This window comes from Dryobates pubescens, chromosome 5, assembly GCF_014839835.1.
Source record: "Dryobates pubescens isolate bDryPub1 chromosome 5, bDryPub1.pri, whole genome shotgun sequence".
In the NCBI taxonomy this organism is placed as follows: Eukaryota; Metazoa; Chordata; class Aves; order Piciformes; family Picidae; genus Dryobates; species Dryobates pubescens.
Window position 1 is genome coordinate 21,312,052 of NC_071616.1, and position 19,854 is coordinate 21,331,905.

At 38.1% G+C, this 19,854-nt stretch overlaps 1 protein-coding gene across 1 annotated transcript in view; it reads left to right on the forward strand.

Moving 5' to 3' along the window:
- Positions 1 to 18,958, forward strand: part of JAG2 (jagged canonical Notch ligand 2) — a 66,564-nt gene extending 47,606 nt beyond the window's left edge. Inside the window, exons 11-26 of the mRNA XM_054161753.1 lie at positions 403 to 449; positions 690 to 863; positions 3,041 to 3,191; positions 3,493 to 3,657; positions 4,221 to 4,334; positions 6,024 to 6,137; positions 6,504 to 6,617; positions 7,486 to 7,602; positions 8,593 to 8,620; positions 9,729 to 9,814; positions 10,203 to 10,316; positions 10,524 to 10,639; positions 12,147 to 12,392; positions 12,842 to 12,973; positions 13,968 to 14,124; positions 17,979 to 18,958. Coding sequence (XP_054017728.1) covers positions 403 to 449; positions 690 to 863; positions 3,041 to 3,191; positions 3,493 to 3,657; positions 4,221 to 4,334; positions 6,024 to 6,137; positions 6,504 to 6,617; positions 7,486 to 7,602; positions 8,593 to 8,620; positions 9,729 to 9,814; positions 10,203 to 10,316; positions 10,524 to 10,639; positions 12,147 to 12,392; positions 12,842 to 12,973; positions 13,968 to 14,124; positions 17,979 to 18,451 — 2,348 coding nt within the window. The 3' untranslated portion in view covers positions 18,452 to 18,958. The remainder of the gene's footprint in view (positions 1 to 402; positions 450 to 689; positions 864 to 3,040; positions 3,192 to 3,492; positions 3,658 to 4,220; positions 4,335 to 6,023; positions 6,138 to 6,503; positions 6,618 to 7,485; positions 7,603 to 8,592; positions 8,621 to 9,728; positions 9,815 to 10,202; positions 10,317 to 10,523; positions 10,640 to 12,146; positions 12,393 to 12,841; positions 12,974 to 13,967; positions 14,125 to 17,978) is intronic.
- Positions 18,959 to 19,854: the final 896 nt, after the last annotated feature.

Here is a 19,854-nt window from a genome sequence, read left to right on the forward strand (position 1 = left end):
AAATTTCCAACAATGTGAAGTGAAAATACAGTTTGAAAATATATTTGAAAGTGTAATTGGTATTAAAATGTGCGTAGATATAAGCTTACATAACTCTTAATAAATCTCGTTCTAGATTCTGAATGATGTTGTGTACTAACTCAATTTAAAATACTTTTAGCAAAAATGTTAGATATTTGCTGATAGCATTTAATTTCTATGATACTAATAGAAATATGTAAAATGTTTTTTTAATGATATATTTTTTAAAATAACCTCTTAAGACATCAAGCATTGTTGCTTGCTATTGAAACAGCTAGAAGAATCCTTTCTGAAAAGAATTTGTCCTTTATTGGTTTGCAAACCTGTTACAGCTTAGTGTTCCAGTATAAATTCTAATGTCTTGCATATTTTTATCCATAGATATTAATGACTGTCATGGACAATGCCAGCATGGCGGGACTTGTAAGGTAATTGCTGTTTATTACATGCCATGTTGAAAAAGAATCTTTCTGGCTAGGAATGCATTCTGTAGTTTGGAGTTAGAGGTTAGTTAAATGATACAGTGTAGTGCTGCACCATTTCACAAAAACAATTTTATGTAGAGCTACTGCTGTTCACAAATCCAGACTATAGAAGTAACTTGAATTCTTGTGTACAAGTTCTATGAATAAAGTCTTTCTACTCTTGTTTCTGCCCCACCTCTGAAGGATGAAGTGAATGGTTACCATTGCTTATGCCCTCGCGGTTTCACAGGAAAAAACTGTGAGACGGAGACAAATGAGTGTGAAAGCAATCCATGCCAAAATGGAGGCCGTTGCAAAGACCTGGTGAATGGATTCACTTGCCTGTGTTCACAGGGCTTCTCAGGAGTCTTCTGTGAGGTGAGGGCAGTGGTGAAATTACAGCAATACTTTTCATGGTTCAAATTCTTGAAATAAACATATGTCTGGGTTTAAATAGTAGTAACCCAAGGCTAAAACATTGCTGACTGACATAGCTGTTACTTGATACTCTGAATAAGCAAATTTGTTGTGCAGTGCTGTCATAGTAGCTGTAACACTTGAATTTGCAGCCTGATTAAACCTCCAAGCTGTTGCACATAGGTGTAGACTCACTTAAGGAATGCTTGCAGCCTTAAAACATTTACGCTTGAAACATTTTCTTTTGCAATATTCAAGACTTGTGCCCTTTCGTTATGCTAGAATGTTTTAGGTGTTCATCCTAATATCTTTCAGATACATACTTCAGAGTTAATTCAGTTAATCCTTCTGTTGGTAGGAGTATTCCTGTAATTAAAGACATATTAGATAATTTTTAGGAACATGTAGTTCTAGTGCTTAAGAATTCAGATCTGAAATACTAGTGATAGTTCATAAAGTGCTTCATGCTAATTAAGATCTTTCTAGGACATTAGACTTGGCAATGTAATTATATTGCCCTAAATATGTACTTTTTGTCTTTTGCTGATAACACTTACATGAATTTGGCTATGGTTAGCAGCATCCGCTGGAGGCATTGGGTTAGGGTTTTGTTGGATTTGCACCAGAATTTTTCATGGAGGATATTAGTGATCTCTTAAATGCTGAAGTAATTTTATTCTTTATTTGCATTGTTAAAGAAATAGTGCCCTTCTTTTAATTTAAAAAACGTTGCAGATATTGACCAGTTCAGTAGAACTGGTGCAGTACCTAATAGTTCATGTGCCATTTCTACATAAGGATCATAGCTTGAGTATTTCACTCTTGGCTGGTTCATACCAGACTGTGTAATTAGTTTTAGCAAATCTGTTTGAATAGTAGGGGGGAGCTGTCTGCTTGCCTTGTCTGTTGCAGGAAATATCTACCACTGATTCCAGATACTAAAATACCAGCTACTGAACTTGCATTGGGAAGGGGAAATTTACACTAATGGAAGGAAACAAATGGTGACATCTGATAGAGGAGATCTGAGAATCTTTCTCAAACCTTAGCTATTTTTTGTAGTTTACTTTGAATGTTTCATATGAGAGCATGAAGTAGCTTGCTGAAAATCCCTGTGCTGTAGCTGGAATTGTATATGCTGCTTTGAATTAAATACTTAACACCATTTGTGTTCCTTCTGGTTTGGTTAGGTTTGAAATTTTCTTCTATCTAGCTACAGAACCGCTAAAAATAGTGACCAAATCCGCTGTCAACATAATTTTACATCTAAGGTTGTGAAAGCTCTGTGAGATGTGAAGAGGGAAAAATTCCCCTTGAGGAAAGGAAAAATAATCCTTAAGAATAACAATTTGGAGGAAAGTAACAATATTTAGTATTCCTTTTGAGGTGAATTTAGGGCATCACAATTGATGTGTCATGTTGAAGTTGTAGAAGCAGAACTGCTTTGCTGCAGCAATTCATTTGTGTTAAGGGCTATATTATGAAAGCTAGGTTTAGATTTTGCTTTTTGAAACAGATGGTAAGAAATGTTCAAAATGTACCAAGTATTCTGTGTGCAAATTGGCATGGTGATAGTATTTGTGCAAACAAGATCCTGAGCAGCTTGGTGTAGCTAGACCTACTTTGAGCAGGAGGTGGGGAGTAGCTGACCTCTAGAGGTCCCTTCCAGGCTATGTGGTTCTATAATAAATTCCATGTGTTAATTGAGGTGGGAAGAGAAGTTGCTGGAGAGAACAGGCTTTTCTAAGGTTCTGTGTTAAGTGTCTTGCAGACAAAGCTGACAAGTGCACTAGTATTTAACTTTCATTACGGCACTTAGTATGTGGGTGGGAAGGACAGAGAAATGACTTGTCATGATCCAAAATAGTCACAGTGTGATATCTCCTAATGGCTTGATCTCTGCTAAGTTATTGTAGCTGTGCTTATTCAGCCTCCTGCAAAGGAGTATCTTTTTAGCAGAATCAGAAATGCTTTGCATTAGGATTGACTAAAGTAACCTAAAGTTTCTCTCTGTTTTGCAAACCTTAAAACTTGAGGTTGCTTGTGCATTAGCTTCATCTGTGTCTTTGGCAACACAGACAATCATGCTTACTTGTGGGAGATGAAGCAGCAGCTACTAATGATGGTCTTTCTTACAGATGGATATTGATTACTGTGAGCCTAACCCTTGCCAGAATGGGGCAAAATGCTATGATCTAGGAGGAGATTATTACTGTGCCTGTCCTGATGACTACGATGGAAAGAATTGCTCTCATCTGAAGGACCACTGCAAAAACAATTCTTGTAAAGGTACCTTCTCTTGCCCAGAAACTTGTCTTAATGTATTTGTGGTACATTAGAACAGTAGTATTTCTGGAATGGCACAATGCAGAAACATTTTTATTGTACAAACTTGGACTTTGTGAACTAATGAGGTAGTGAGAGGAAAAAATGATTGTAACAGTCCTGATTTATAAGGAGATGGAGGGTAATTTACATTCAACATAATTTTTAAGATAGTGGCTAGTTTTAATTTTTGCACTGCTTTTTCAAAAAGTAAAAAGTGGTTGGTGATGCAAACTCAGTTTAATGATACACTTCTCGTTCTTAGTAATAGACAGCTGTACAATAGAAGTCTTCACTAATGCAACCCAAGAAGGAATCCGTTTCATTTCATCTAATGTTTGTGGACCTCATGGACGGTGTATTAGTCAGCCAGGAGGGAATTTTACTTGTGCCTGTGAAAGAGGTTTTACTGGAACATACTGTCATGAAAGTAAGTTTCTTCTAACTAATTTTGTTGCTCTGAAACTCAAGTTTTTGTTACAAAATTTTATGACATAAAACATGAAGACTTTACTAAAGTTACAAAAAGCATTGGTTGAGATGTACTGCTTGAAATGTGGTTTCTTCTGGCAAGTTCTTGTCATTCATTCTTGCTCTGTGAAAGAAAACTGGGTTTAGTCCAACTTTAATGTGAATATTTCTGCATCCACTGGGTATATGTACAATCTAACAAGAAGACTCAGATTTCTCCAACATGGGAATGATAAAGAAGGTACAGACACGTTGACAGCACAGCTTGGGGTACGTGTTGCTGTTGCAGGCATTTATTGAACACCTGAGCATTTTCGCAGGGTAAACTTAATGTTCTGGTTTGACGTGCTATGTGAGAGAATACATCCAGAAACCTAGACTGGCTTGAAAACAGATAAGCTGTTCCTGTGTATGTACAAATGTAACAACCTCATGCTGCTTTTCCTGAAGACACAAGTGTAAACCGTTTCTCTAGACGGGTGAAGACAGCCTTGAAAGATAATTGTTGACTTTTTGTCATAGATATCAATGATTGTCTTGGGAAACCTTGCAAGAATGGTGGGACATGCATCGATGAAGTTGATTCCTTTAGATGTTTCTGCTCAAGTGGTTGGGAAGGAGAACTGTGTGACACAAGTGAGTGCTGCAAAGTGTTGCAGGATGAAATATTACTGCTTTGCTGTAACAGTTAATGACGATTGGTACATGGAAGTTTCTCTCTTCTATAATTAGTCTACTCAGTGTTGTTTACAAAAGTGTGTTCAGTAGCAGCTCTAAAAGTTTCACTTCCTCTTTAATGGGACCATAATCTGATTTTTGATATAGCACAGAATATATGTTAGGAGGAGAAAACCTCTTTTTGTTCTGAGGAGAGGCTAAAATGGATATATCCTGTTAGGAGGTCTCCTCGTTATATGCTTACAGCAATAAAAGCAAAATGTACTTACTGGTGTGGTAAGGGACAAACTTACGTAATCTGTTCAAACACAGTAGTTTGCAAACTTGGAAAGCTTTTTAGCTTTGAGCTAGTGCAAGCTATAATGTGCTTCTACCTTCCCAAAGTAATTTTTAAGTTTTATATCCATTCCTTTAGAAAGAAAAGAACTGTTGAAGCCTGAATTCTTATACTCAATGAATACCATGAGTCAAGTGTTTTGTATTCTGGGTTCCATGGGAGCTGCCTCGACTTGAGACACATTAGTCCTTAGTTGACAAAGTAGTGTAACAGAACTGTTCTTGGTTTAGTTACCTCAGAGGAAAGTGCATTTGGTTCTTTTTGTACTTTGAAGATCCTTCTAATGAAGACATCCTTCCACCTTCAGTATCTGAAGGGGGCCTGTAAGAAAGCCAGAAACATTTTACAAGGACTTAAACTGATAAGATGGGAGGGAATGGTTTTAAGCTTGAGGATGGTAGATTTAGACTGCATAATAGGAAGAAATTCTTTACAGTGAGGGTGGCGAGATACTGGAACCAGTTTTCCAGCAATGTTGTGGATGCCCCTTTCCTCAAGGTGTCCATGGCCAGGTTAGATGAGGCCTTGAGCTGCCTGGTCTAGGGCAGGTTGTCCCTGCCTATGGCAGGGGAATTGGTGCTAGATGATCTTCAAAGTCCTTTCTAACCTAAACCATTCTATGAATCTATGATCATGTGAATACATGGACTCACTGAGACTTATTACAGGATGTGCACCAACTGAAATGTGAAATAAAGACAGAGAAGCTTTTGGCAGCTATCATGGTCAACAAAGCTTTCTGTGTGGTCTAGATGAAGTTCAGTCTGGAGTAATTATGTTCTACCTATTAAAATATTTGTCTCAAGTGAAAAGAACTTTCTCTGAAATTCAAATGTGTACATATCTATAGATGTGTATATACATGCATTAGTGTAGGTATATGGTTAAGCCATCTAATGTTTTTAACTCTCTGTATTTTGAGACATAAAGCAGAGGAGGGAGCATTAAGCATCTCATGTGGATGTCCTGGGTTGGGGTGCTCCTTTACAGACCATTGTAATGCCTACTAGAAAGTTTTCTTCTGAAGTTTAGAATGCAGCTGTTTGCTGGAAAAACGAAACTAGCTTGGTGCTCTACTTAGAAACTATACTGAGTGATACTTCTAAGCTATCAGAAGACCTTCCTTAATTCATGGTATTCTATATTAAATCAGATTCCCCACACACACACCTTCTTTATATAAAGATAACCCCATAACAAATGGGAATGCATCTTCCTAAATAGCACACAATTTTATTTATAAAGTGTTTCATGCTTTCTCATGATCTTGGGTAGGCTAGATATTCTAATCTGAATAACTCTTTCTTTAGATTTCAATGACTGTTCTCCTAATCCATGTCACAATGGTGGCCGATGCATTGATTTGGTAAATGACTTCTATTGTGAGTGTAAGAATGACTGGAAAGGCAAAACTTGCCATTCACGTAAGTGTTCTTTGCTTTGATCTTTGTTTTACCCAAAGACTTGTTTTCTTTCTTCTCATAAGACTAGAGTTCCTGAAATCTAATGTTAAAACAATTGCAGTGAAATCATAAGTGCACTTTCATTGCTACTTCATTTTTCCCAGGAGCAAAATAGAGCATTTAAAAGCAGTATTCCTTCATGTAGTGAAATAGTGCTGTAAGAGATGCCCTTGGATTCCACTTTTCTGGTTGTTTACCATGACACAGCAAGTGGAACTATGTATTTTTAGTACTCTTCAAAAAAGTAACTTTGTAATTTAAAAAGTGACTAGCCTTAGAATTCAGTAAGACCAATGGAAATTAAAACTGGTTTATTGTGATGTATAGGTGAGTACCAGTGTGATGCAAATACTTGTAGCAATGGTGGAACATGCTATGATGATGGAGATACATTCCGCTGTTCATGTCCTCCAGAATGGATAGGAAGCACTTGCAACACCGGTAAGCTTTTCAAATCTTGTACAGATGAAGGCAGAAAAAGCAGAGAAGTGTTTAAATAGTACCTAACTGTTTAATAAACAGACACAGTGGATTTTTTTTTTAGCTGGCTAGTTCACAGCTGTTCCAGTTGGCTGGGTAACTGAAGTTTAGAGCCATTTCTTCTACTTACCAGATATGATACTGATTTTTAGGAAGCTGTTCTCAGCAAATTACTTAGTCTTCTACGTAGCTTCTCCTAAGCAGATTTGAAACACGTGGACTTGTGCCTTGAGTTCTCTGTTAGTCTTTCAAGGCCCTGTGAGTAAATTTGAGAGGCATATAAGCAGACATATTCAGGAAGAATAAAATTAAATGGTTCTTCCTAGGGAATTTGCAGAGTTCCTGTCTGCTGTAAGGAACAACTCTTGATTGTTTAGGAGATTGAACATTGTCTCCATGGTACATGTTTATGAATGTGAAACTTACATGAGGAACAAGAAGTTGGATGAAGATAATTTAGTGTAGCTCTTCCAGTTTTTAGGTACTATTGCAGCACTTACTCATTCTGAACTTCAAATACAACTATTTTATTATGAAGCACACCTTGTGAGCTGGATAACTCACTGCCAAGGTAGGAATGAGGCAGTATTTGAAAGGCGCTTACAGAGATGGGGAAAAATAGGTACTAACTTTCAATAAAACTTCATGGTTCAATCAAACAATTGAATTGAGATGGTGAAGGTAGGTGAGAGATTCTCATGTGATGTGTGACACTCTTGCAAGTCTTGCACAATTCACTCACGTTAATCAAGATTGTGTTATTGATGTATCCAGAATCTAGCTATGTTTTGTCTTCTATGCTGAATAGAGGCCTTTTCTGTTTTTGAAGCTAAAAACAGCAGCTGTATTCCAAACCCTTGCATGAATGGAGGAACATGTGTTGGCAGTGGAGATTCCTTTTCTTGCATCTGCAAAGAAGGATGGGAAGGGCGTACATGCACTCAGAGTAAGGCTCTTCTCCTTTCTTCCCCTGCATTCCCCCGGGATAATATTAGGAGTGTCTGGCACAGAGCTGTTAACTGAAACAAAGCAAGTTTATAGAGTTCATATGCCAAAACATCTGAATCATTCAGAGTGGGAGGTAGGTAAAGATGATGATGCTAGAGTAATGAATGAAGAATTTGTCATGCTTCTTTTTGCACCTAATCTCTGCCAAAATAAGACTTTCAGCCTTCTATAGAAATAGCATTTTGGAGAACATGAGCAGAGCAAAAAAATTCTCACCAAAATACTAATTTTAATAATTAAAAGAATGTGGTAAGGCAGACACTATTGTATATTCCATCATTTTCTCTGAGAATGGCAGTTAACTACTTTGATCTACCAGTGTAGTGAGCTGGTTAGCTGAAGTAAAGCCTGCAACAATGATTCTTCTGCTTTTTTTCCAAGATGTAACACAGAGGAAGGAAAAAGAGACACCTAAATTTGAGCTCTGTTATTACTCTAAATCGGCTGTGAAATTACTAATGCACTGATGTATGCCCTAGTTTTCTGTTTTAAAGCTGACATTGTTAGTACTAATACTGACAGGTAATTCAGAGCCATTTATAAAGGAAAAGTTACAAGAAGTCTGACTAGCTGCTCATATAAACGTGAAGTGCCAAAGTAGCAGTGATCCTTTAGACAGCTTTTAGAGCCTGGTTAAATTATCCGCTACCAATATCCTGGTTTATTTATGTGACATTGCATATGGATACCAAAATACACTGAAGTTGTAAAATGTTGCATTTCTCAGTCTGTTCATAAAATTCGAAATGTTGTTCATTGGTCTGATTGAACTTTGTTTGCAAGTCTGGAAGATGACTTCCAGTTCTGTGTTTTTCTGTATTAAATACAGTCTATTGAGCATTAGATATTAGAAAAGAAAGAAATTTTAAATATATAAACATTAGAAAATATGCTACTAGTTACACTAGTCTGTTGTCTTTTTTTATAGATACCAATGACTGCAACCCTCATCCATGGTAAGTGTATGAACTCCAGTTCTGTACCTGTTTTACAAATTAGAGAGCACAGTAATAGGAATTTTCATTCCAGATTAAAAAGTAATTTTACCCTAAAACAATTGAAGCCAGCCTTCTGTAAAAATCCTAAAACAATTTTTTGCCATGCTTAACCTGTTCCTTGACAACAACAAAGACCAGAAAACAATCCTGAGTTGAATCCTATCTCAACAGATAAAAGCATTTTAGTGTATTCATGCCAGAACTGACTAGTAAATTACTGTGATGCAAAATGAATCAGACTTGGTAACTTTCAAGCATCTGCAATTGAGTTCTAGAATGAAAATGAGAAATTAAAAGCTGTTAGTTTACAATTAAAAAATGTAGATAATATAAAAGTGTCCTGTTAGGTCAAATAAGATGTATGAATGTGTTTTAAGAGCAAAATTAATTTTTTTAACTATAAAATGGGAGCACTTTAAATATAGAGATTAATATTTCTGGTTGAAGGGGGAAAAGCACCAGTATGTGGATAAAGCAAATCATCTTTCTCTGTGCACTCTGATGCAATAACTTATACCTCCGGTATTAAAAAAGCCAAACAACAAGCTAAAATGAAAAAACCAAAACAAAAAAAAACAACACAGCAACAAAAAACCCTAACAAACAACAAACCAACCCTTGCAGAAGCTCAGTCTTCCTTCATGTTCACTCTGCAGTGCTGTTTCTCTCAGTGAGTTGTTGATGCACTTCCCTGTGCATACAGGCACTGAGGTAGGATGTTGCTGCTTTAGCAGGTGATTTACTAAGCAATATTGTTTATCTAACATTATGCTTTCTCCATTGATGAAAACAGACCATCCACTGAAACAGCAGCCTAAGGTTTAATTAAAGCTTTAATTAGAGGACAGTGAAACAATGTAGATGACTTCTTAAGGAGACTCCTATCATGAATTAACATGAACTTTTTAATTCTGCATTGTAGAATAGTGAAGGAGTACTATGAATAGGGACAAGAGAAATTTGCATTCAAAAATGGCACACACAACCTACTGTTTTCGCTCATCTTCAGACTCATGAATCTACCCTGAGAACCCTCAGTGTAACGATAGATTTATTATTTTTACAGTTACAATGGAGGCATCTGCGTTGATGGTGTGAATTGGTTTCGATGTGAATGTGCACCTGGGTTTGCTGGTCCTGACTGCAGAATTAGTAAGTACTTGTATGGGTAAAGATGCATAAATCAGAAAGAATACCCTGTGACCCATTTGGCTAGCTAAATTCCAAATCAACAGACCTTCCATTGGGCTACAATAATGAGAAATCTGTTACAGGTTACTGCTGAAATGGTAGAGCTATTAATTCTGAGGTCAAGCTGTACTCCATTTGTTAAGATGTGGTATAGATGTGGTGCTTAGTGACATGGTTTAGTGGTGGACTTGGCAATGTTAGGTTTGTGGTTGGACTTGATGGTAAGTTTTTTCCAACCTATATGATTCTGACTAAGAAAACAGGTACCATTGTCAGATTGCATCTCAGTAAATGTTTGATTACAATTTTTCATGTTCTTGTAATTGATTTTTACCTATTTTCTATCTAGATATTGATGAATGCCAGTCTTCCCCTTGCGGGTATGGTGCCACTTGTATAGATGAAATAAATGGATATCGATGTACTTGTCCCCCTGGAAGAATCGGTCCTAGGTGCCAAGAAGGTATTCCTATATTTGCTATCAGCCTTTACCTAAAACCTAGTTGGGTGTAAGGTAGCTGGTATAGAGTTTATGTACAGTAGCCTGATGTGTAGGGAACAAACTATTATTAGTAGTTTTCTCTTTTTAAAAATGTGTTTACATTTGTATAGCTTCAATGACTGAGAGGTGAAGTGTCTGAGTGCGCCTTTATGGTTGTTTTCTACTTAGTGATTGGAATTGGAAAGCCGTGCTGGCTTAAAGGAATCACCTTTCCCCATGGCAGCCGGTGGGATCAAGAGTGCAACAACTGCCACTGTTTGGATGGCCGTATTGACTGCACCAAGGTAGGCATTTTGACCTATTCTCTTAAATAATTTTTGTCTGAAATTTACCATTTTTCCATCTAGACTCTTCTGTAGGCCTTTGTTTATATTTTTTTTAAAAGTGAAAAATAATTACTTCCTGTAACATTCATTATAGGATAGTTTTTATTATCAATAAGGTACTGTCCTGGTCCCTACTTGCTAGAACAAACTCTCTAGAAGCAGAAGATGCACTTTCTGCAGAAAAGGAAATATGAACTGGAATGAAACAATGATCCTTGAAAGGATAAATTGCTGCTAAAACTTTGCAAACTCAGTTCTAGAGCCTCCAATGTTGTGAAACTTTAGTTGCAAGGTAAAGGACGTGTAGGAAGAAATCTCTTCAAGTGAGTAGTAATTGCCTTTTTGTATTGTCAGTTCATAGACTTAGTGAAGGACAAATTGCAACCTTTGTATGTTCATTGTGGACTACAGCCTGGTGGTTGTGACTTCAGAAAAGTAAGACTAGCTTAAATGCATATTGAATATGTTATATTAGTATGTGTGCTCTGAGCCATCCTGAGATAGTATTTCTCAGTGGATTTGTGGTACCTGTGCAGGTGGAGAGATACAAGGTCAGTGTCACTTACAGATTGTAGGTCTAGGTGGGTGGCTCCACTAAGAGCACTTGATGAAACATTGCCTCATGGCAAACTCCCATGTTTCAATGGAAGTACCAGTTTAAAAACCTCTGAGTCTTATTAATCTATCCAGCCTTAAACTAACTTTAACTAGGTCCTGTAGGTAAAGAAATAATTAAACCATGCACTTAGCATTTTAGAAGTATCATTTTAGACCCTTTATCCTGTTGTGATTTCAACTTTGAGATGTCATCACAAGATAAAAGTCCCTAAAGGTAACTAGAATCTCAGAAATAGCGATGCAGTAAATCGAACTTTTATCTATCTGTATGTGGTATTTGGTTATCTCATGCTTTCTCAATAACAAGTATCCTTTTAGAAATCTATAAGTTCCTAAATAATAGCTGTATATCATTAAATAGAATAGTAAAGTTTGCATCATGAAATGGAGCTGTTTGTGAGCTTGCTGTACCTCAGTAATTTGGGAGTATCAACATGCTGTTTTCTTTCAGGGGAGAGGGGTTGAGGTGGCAGTGCTTATGCAGTGACCTGCATCAGCTCTTGCATCTTCAGCATTCTGTAGGAAGAAGCTCAGTATAAATATTGAAGAAAAATTAATCCTTGAAGAGATGTTTCTCTTCCTAGATTTATTTTAAACTAGTTACCTAGGTTTTTATAATGTTTGAACTTCTGTAACTCAGTTGTAGCACAAATCTGTAAGCCTCTAAGGAGATCTGCCCGGTCAATGGAGTCTCAATCTTTTCAGTTCCTATTTTCGGGTGTTGGAAAATGAGACCAGTAATGAAATACAGACACTTTTTTCATTAATATATTGTGTGAATTGCTATTTTTATTTGTTACAGTTAATTGCTTTTATGCATCAGTACTTTGTTCTTTATAATTTCTAGGTGTGGTGTGGGAAAAAACCTTGTTTGTTACGCAAACACTGGGATAATTCAAATAACCAGTGTCCCATGGGTCAAGAGTGCCAGGAGAAATACATGAAATGTTTCCAGCCACCATGTGCAGACTGGGGAGAATGCAGTGCCTCTGAGCCTCTACCTGCCAATATCAAGTGTCTGCCTAATTCTGGATACTTGGACAATGACTGTGCTAGAATTACTTTAATTTTTAACGGAGACAAAGTCCCCCAGGTGAGAACAAAATTATTAATGAAGTATGGCAATATGTGTAGGGGTATATATTCCATGTCAAAGCACAGAAGATTCATGTTTCTAATATGATCTCTTGCTGTCATGAACTTGCAAAGTTTTAGACTCCTCTATTGATTTTAATTGTGCTTTGGCTGAACAAATAGGCAAAATTAGGATTTACTCTGAATGTTTTGGTGGCTGTTTTTTTTCAAACCTCACAAAACTGCTTTCTTACCTTTCAAGATGGGCTCAGACTGTACTAGAACAGTCATGCAAGCTCAGTTTCACCCCCTTCATTCCAGAAACCATGTTCTCTTTTCTACTCTTTCTTTCTACCTTCTTTTCTGCCTTATTAGGTCTCAGTAACTACAAAAAATCTGAAGATGTTTATTTTTATGTACTATTTTTTACTTGAACTAAAGTCAGGCCATCTCCCTTGCTTCTAACAGGGCACTACAACTGAAAATATCTGTTCAGAGATCCGGTATTTGCCAGCTACTAGGACTGTTTCTAGGGAAAGAACTCTGATAATATTATGTGATCTATCTTACTCCACAGAGAACGCAGTGGAAGTTGCTATTGTAAGTATGAGACTTGTATTAATATATATATAGGAAAATGTTTGGTTTTTTTTACTGTTTTGAGATGAAGATGATGATGTTCAAGCTTGTTTCACTTCAATGCAAGTACTGCGATCTATGGCTTAGTCTGACTGCAAAGCAGATGACAATTGTGATTTGCAACTTCTTGTGAAGCTAGATAGGTGAAATTTCAGGTTTCATCAATGACATAGGACTACCACAATTTCCTGATTAAACTGAAGACTAATTCAGCTCAAATTACCAAACAGGTGCTTGCCTGTTCTGTCAGAAATCTTGGGCTACAGGCCTTCTTAGTAAGGAGATAGTTGCAGGTGTCTGGATTTGATCTTGTGAAGATGTTTGTGCTGTGTATGTAGAGCACATCTGCTTCACAATGTTCAATAAATACCTAGGTGGGTGGGGGGAGAAGGTGCAGGTTGAGCAGGTGAAAGGAACTGTTGCCCTACAGAGCTAAAGGCTTGCTTAAGAGGTGTTTACAGCCTAACCAGTTTTGTTTCCAAGTAAGAGTTAATTTTCGTAGTAAAGTGTTTATTGAAGCAGAAGCTGAACTGCCTGTCTCTAGCAGCACTGCAAAGAACATGCTGAGCCATGGTGCAGGAAGCAAAGTGTATGGTATAAATAGAGCAGACTGTTCTTAGACCAAGCTTCTATCTAGATAATCCACATGTCTTGAAGTGCTCCAAACTATGACTAAGTTTAGCACAGCAGTGTAAGTAACATGGAAGTCAGCTGGCTTTTATTTGGGGTATGGTAGATTAGCAAGTAGGCATGTTACCCACCAAGTCTGACACTGCATCTGCAGTTTGGATAGAGCCAGCCATGATACTGCTTCAGTAAACTTGTAGGGTTGTTTTTAACTATTGTCAGATAAATTCAACCTAGTGAACTCAATTAAGATGCAGCTGGATTTAAAAATTAGATTTCTGTGGGTAAGTGATTGCAATAACTTCATTTTCCTCCTGTTACTTTTCAGTCATTTGTCCCACATCGAGCTGAACAAGATAACAGTCTCATACAGAACGCTGCTAACATGATAGTAAATGCAATCACTAAGCGGCAGAACAGCACAGTTATGTTGTCAGTAACAGAAGTCAAAGTAGAGACCATCGTTGTTGGGAACTCATCATCAGGTAAGGTTCCCATCCTCACTGTGTAAGCATTTTCTTTTCCCCTGCTGTCAGTCTTTACTATCTTTACATGTTGAGGAAAATAATAGATTGGGTTGCTGCTTTAATTGATTCTGTGAATGGAAGAGAAAGCAGTTTTAAAACCAGGATTCTGTGCTTATGGGCTAGTTTAAACTTAACCTCATCCCTTGCGTCATATCCCTGCCTGCCCTTGCCACTGTTTTGTTTTTGACTTCCAATACCATCTTCCACTCTAAACATGCCTTTCACATAAGACCTCCTCTTCTCATGTGCTATTCCAATACTTTCTGATTCTCTATCTTGAGTTTAGTAAGGCATTTGACACTGTCTCCCGCAGCATCCTTGCAATTAAACTGAGGCAGTGTGGTCTCAATCAGGTAGTGAGGTGGATTGTGAACTGGTTGAAGGGAAGGAGTCAGTGTTGTAGTCAATGGGATGGAGTCTAGTTGGAGGCCTGTGTCTAGTGGAGTCCCTTAGGGGTCACTACTGGGACCAGTACTGTTCAATATATTCATCGATTACCTGGATGAGGGCACAGAGTGCACTGTCAGCAAGTTTAACCACACCAAGCTGGGGGGAGTGGCTGACACACCAGAAGGTTGTGTTGTCATTCAGCAAGGCTTGGACAGGCTGGAGAGCTGGGCAGGGAGGAATTTGAAGTTCAACAAGGGCAAGTGTAGAGTCTTGCACTTGGGAAGGAACAAATCCATGCACCAGTATAGGTTGGGGATGGACCTGCTGGAGAGCAGTGAAGGTGAAAGGGACCTGGGGGTCCTGGTGGATGGAAGGCAATGGAGACAGCAATGTGCTTTTGTGGCCAAGAAGGCCAATGCCATTCTGGGATGGATTAGAAGGGGTGTGACCAGTAGGTTGAGAGGGGTTCTCCTCCCACTCTGCACTGGTGAGGCTGCATCTGGAATATTGTGTCCAGTTCTGGGCCCCTCAGTTAAAGAAAAACAGTGAGCTGCTTGAAAGAGTCCAGAGCAGAGCCAGAGGATGATTAAGGGAGTGGAACATCATCTATATGAGGAGAGACTGAGGGAGCTGTGGGCTCTTTAGCTTAGAGAAGAGGAGACTGAGAGGTAACCTCATCAGTGTTTATAAATATGTAAGGGGTGTGTCCCAAGAGGATGGAGCCAGGCTGCTCTTGTTGGTGCCAAATGACTGGACAAGGGGCAATGGGTGGAAGTTGAGGCATAGGAAGTTTCACACAAATATGAGGAAAAGTTGTTTTTTCACTGTGAGGGTGACAGAGCACTGGAACAGGCTGCCCAGATGATCTTTCAAGCCCTGAAATTCTGTGATTCTCCTACACTAATCTTAGCCCAACATCAGTCCTCGATGTTGCTGCACTATAGAAACTGAGGCTGAGAGATAATAAAACTATGGGGAGGGGTCAGACATAGTGTGATGCCATATCTGTTCTGAAGTACTTAAGTGTTACTTACCTTCAGAAGTGTTAAAGATGTCTAGTATCTTCCAACCATGATAATGTGAAACTTTGGTCTGTTTCAATGTGATTGTCACCTAGTACACAGCTGGCTTAAAATGCAGTGCTCACTCCTCTTAAAGAGGGTATGCTGTGATTGGAGTGACCTTTATCTCTGAATATTGACTCTCCAAGAGCTATGCCAAAATAGTTAACACTTCACATGTATGTGTTCCTGCCTGAGGGAGGCAGGAGGCTATCTTATGGAAGACCACTGATAGGCTCCAGTTCAACTAAGCCTCAGAGTAGAAGTCTTAAAATAGTAGGAGACTCTCCCAACTTTTTCCTTAGACCTCCTCAACATAATCTTCTGGAAGATCTTCCACCCATAGACCAGACAATTAGTAAATTGCCTGGTTCCACTTCCCTTGCATTTTCCTTCTAGGCAATGCCTTTAATCTGTTAAAGCCTTGGCAAATAAAGTGTTTCTTCAGCTCCCCCAAATGAGCATATCAGCTTTGTTTGTGTCATGAACAGAAATTGTGTAGATGAAGAACTAAGCTGACATTCTGACACACCTCAGCCTCTTTCTTCTGACAAAAGGGATGGGGATTACATTGCTTCCTGTCCCTGGAGGTTTAGTAGTCAGGTGGTGTTGGGTGATAGGTTGGACTTTATAATCTCTCAAGTCTTTTCCAACCTGGTTGATTCTGTGGATAGACTAACTTCTCTTGCAGCTGGTGCTAGAGTGGTTTCCAGACTCCTCATTTTTTATATAGGTGACCCAGGCCAGGTTCTTTGAATGAAGTCATGAAGTACACTAACCTGTACTCTCCTGGTCTTTGGTTTCTTTCAATGTTGTCCCTTAACTGGCTGAGTTACAGGGAAACCTATCACAAAATGTACTGTGAAGTCTCATATCTGTGTTGAGAATCCCATGTCTGTGAAAGGCTCAAGTGTATCAATGAGATGATCATTTAGACACTTAATTTACTCTGAGAAAAAGTCTACATGCAGACTCCAAAATACAATTCTCTGTGTAGGAACGTTTCATGAAGGAAATTTGGATCCACGGTCATATGTGGAAGTAATACAGGTGATCCCAGTGAGTTTATCCCAGTGTTCTGGGATAAACTGCTATAAAAGGTGCTTTTTTTTCTTTGAGGTATTTCCTCCCCCTCATTCATGGTTTAGTATAGACTAAAGAGAGGAGAGAATACCAGTTACTCCAGGAATACAGTACTCTCTCAAACTACTAAAATACAAGCACATTGGCAATTTATTCATCTTCCCCTTTACCAGCAGGAAGTGTTTGAGTGTGTGCTGTACTCTGCATAAGAATACATTCAGAGGAAGCTTTAATGTCGGGATGAATGAGCATGGTGTTGAAGCAGTTGGAAGTTCTTACAGAGCCATTTGCAGGTTATTCTGTCCGCAGTGCAGAGGGAATTGTTTTGGATCAGAGGTTAGGATTGGTAAATTGACAGCATTTGTCTGCAGGGCTTTTGCACAATCCTACTGTATGCAAAGAGCTAAGCACCTCATGTCTTGTCTTGTGGCTTGGTAAGCCACGTGTGAATTCTTGCTTATCAAGCAGAGCGGAAAAATGTTGTTATTCTATCCTAGCAGTAAAGCCCTTGAGGAGGCAGGGGAAAGAGTCCAAAAGTACATAAATTTCCAGAAATGGTTTCCTAAAGAAGCAATCAGTGTCTGTGTGGCTTTGAGAGGACTAGTGGGGTTTATTTGGGAATGTGGAAAAAGGCAGTTGCCGCAACACTTTTTTTGTTTAATCCTTGAGCAGTGAAGACTGTATTCTGGTGTCTTGCTCTGAAGTAAAACTGGAACATCCTAAAGAGTGCAGGATTGATTTGTTTGCACAGCTCTAACCTGAATGTTTTTTTGAGATAGCTGATACATAAATGTCTGTGGAATTGATGGGAAAAAGGATTCCTCTTACAGCAAACACAGGACATTTCTGAGGCAAGTGCCCGTACTTCCAGAGCAACTTAGAGGCAGAGTAGTCTTTATAGCCTGCCTCCTGCAAGGATAGAACTCTCTTGTTAAGAGTTACCACTGAGGGTTAGTTTTGCCACCTTAGCTTAGGTCCTTGAGAATGAGATGCTGCCTATATAATCAGTCTGCTGGAAGGTAAGAAAATGTCATAAATGATTATCATCATCATTAAGCAGGAAAAGCTGTAACTTCATTTACACTAGCAAAGAACATTTCTGGATGGACTAGTGCACTCTGGAGGTTATCATTGTGTGGCCATAACATCCTATTTCCTTCCTCTTAAAATTCTTTCTAGGGCTAACAAGTAGTTATGTATGGATATTTTTCTTGCAGATGTCCAGTGCTATACATGTAGTCCTGTAACTCAAGACTTCTTTTTTTGTTTACCCTCTAGATTATTTGGTTCCAATCCTCTGTGCGGTTTTTAGCATTGTATGGCTGACTTGCATTATCATCTGCGTGTGGTGGACTCGGAAGAGAAGAAAAGAGAGAGAGAGAAGTCGTCCTCCCAGAGAAGAGGGTGCCAACAACCAGTGGGCACCTTTGAATCCCATAAGAAATCCTATAGACAGATCTTACAGTAACAAAGACATTCGTTATGAATGCAAAAACTTCATATCTCCTCAAAAAAGAACTTGTGATGCAGTAGAGGAGTATGTAGAGTATGAGGAAGAGGAGGACGAAGAGGAGGAAAGAGATGAGGAAATGGACAAATTCCTCTCTCTCAAACTTGCGAAGCCTTTGCCAACAAAGGCATCTGACACATCAGAGAGCAGTCCGGTAAAGAAATCCCATCAAATAGGCAAAATGGACAACAGATCTGTAAAAAATGTGAATGCATCAAACTTTGAAGGCAGTAGAGACTAACCTGTATTTGGAACGCAGGCTGACTGCACCTGCGCTTACTGGGGAGGGGAAAAATTGGCATCTCCACTTTGCATCAAGGACTAAAAATATCTGGAGTCAAATGTTCATAGTTTCTTTATTTTGCGTAAAAAAAGAAAATAAATAAAAATAATAAATAAAATTTATTTTGTTTCTTTAGCCTTGTATAAATTATTCAATGACTGTCAGATTAAAAAAAAAAAATGAGTAATCTTTGATAGTTGCTATTTTTGTAAAGTTTACTTATAATCCACTCGCTGTGTGGCAGAGGAGAGGTTGTATTTTCAATATGTGTAAAGTTTAGTACAAAAGACTGTACACTGTTTACAGAATGTATTTCTTTTTATTACTTGCTCTAATTTAATGGTGGCTTTAAAACCTCCTGGTTGAGGAAATTATGTGAACTTTAAACTGCTTTCTTGACTTTGAATCTCTATTAATGGCAGCTCACTGCACTTGTTACGTTAGTAGCTTCTGTAAGATTTTTGTTTTTTTCCCAAATTTGCCTTACACATTTTGTAATAGGAACAAAAAGTTATAGAGATCTTTCAACTGTGGTTTAAAAGTGGCCTTTTAATTTCTGTTTAATTACTTTAGAATTGCAGTATTGAAGCATGTGACAAGTGCCTTGAGATTAAACTTTTTCTATAGCAACTGTCAAAGACTGCCATATCAAAATAGTAAATTGTGAGAACTCTAGGTTCCCCAACTGACACAGTTTATTTTCTAATAGTGAAAGTGCTTTTTTTGTAAATATGTACATATTAAATGAATCACTCTGTATATTTGATTTAATAACTTAAATATTTTGGGGTTTGTTTTTTTTACATGTCATTCCTTTTAATTTATGTTGCAGAAAAGGAGGTTTTATGGCAGTTTATAAAAGGGTTTTTTTTTGGTATTATGTCCAGATCAGAATATGATGTTAATACAATCATTGTTAGGAAGCTGTTGGTCATTTGTATTTGCATAGGAGCATAACCGCTTACATGTAAATAGATCCAGAAATGTTTGTTTATCCCCATCTTCAGCCCATCTCAAGAACACTAACGGGTGCATCTGCTGTACAGTACCAACATAGCGAGGCATTGTTTTTTCTTTTCTTTTGTGAATATGTTAATTACATGTGGTATTACTTTTTTGCGTTTAAATACAGGCCTAATGAAGGGAACAATATTTTCCTCAGTCTCGTTTCTCTTGTGCTTTACTCATCTTTCGCTTTAAAGACAAAAGGCTGGTGAGCTGTGAAGGTGGGAGTACCTCATTAGAAATGGTTCTTTGTCATGGAAGGTTTATGGGGTGGGGTTTTTTTTGGTTATTGGGTTTTTTGTTTGTTTGTTTGTTTTAAAAAGGCTTCATTATTGCTATTAACTGGGCAAACTAAG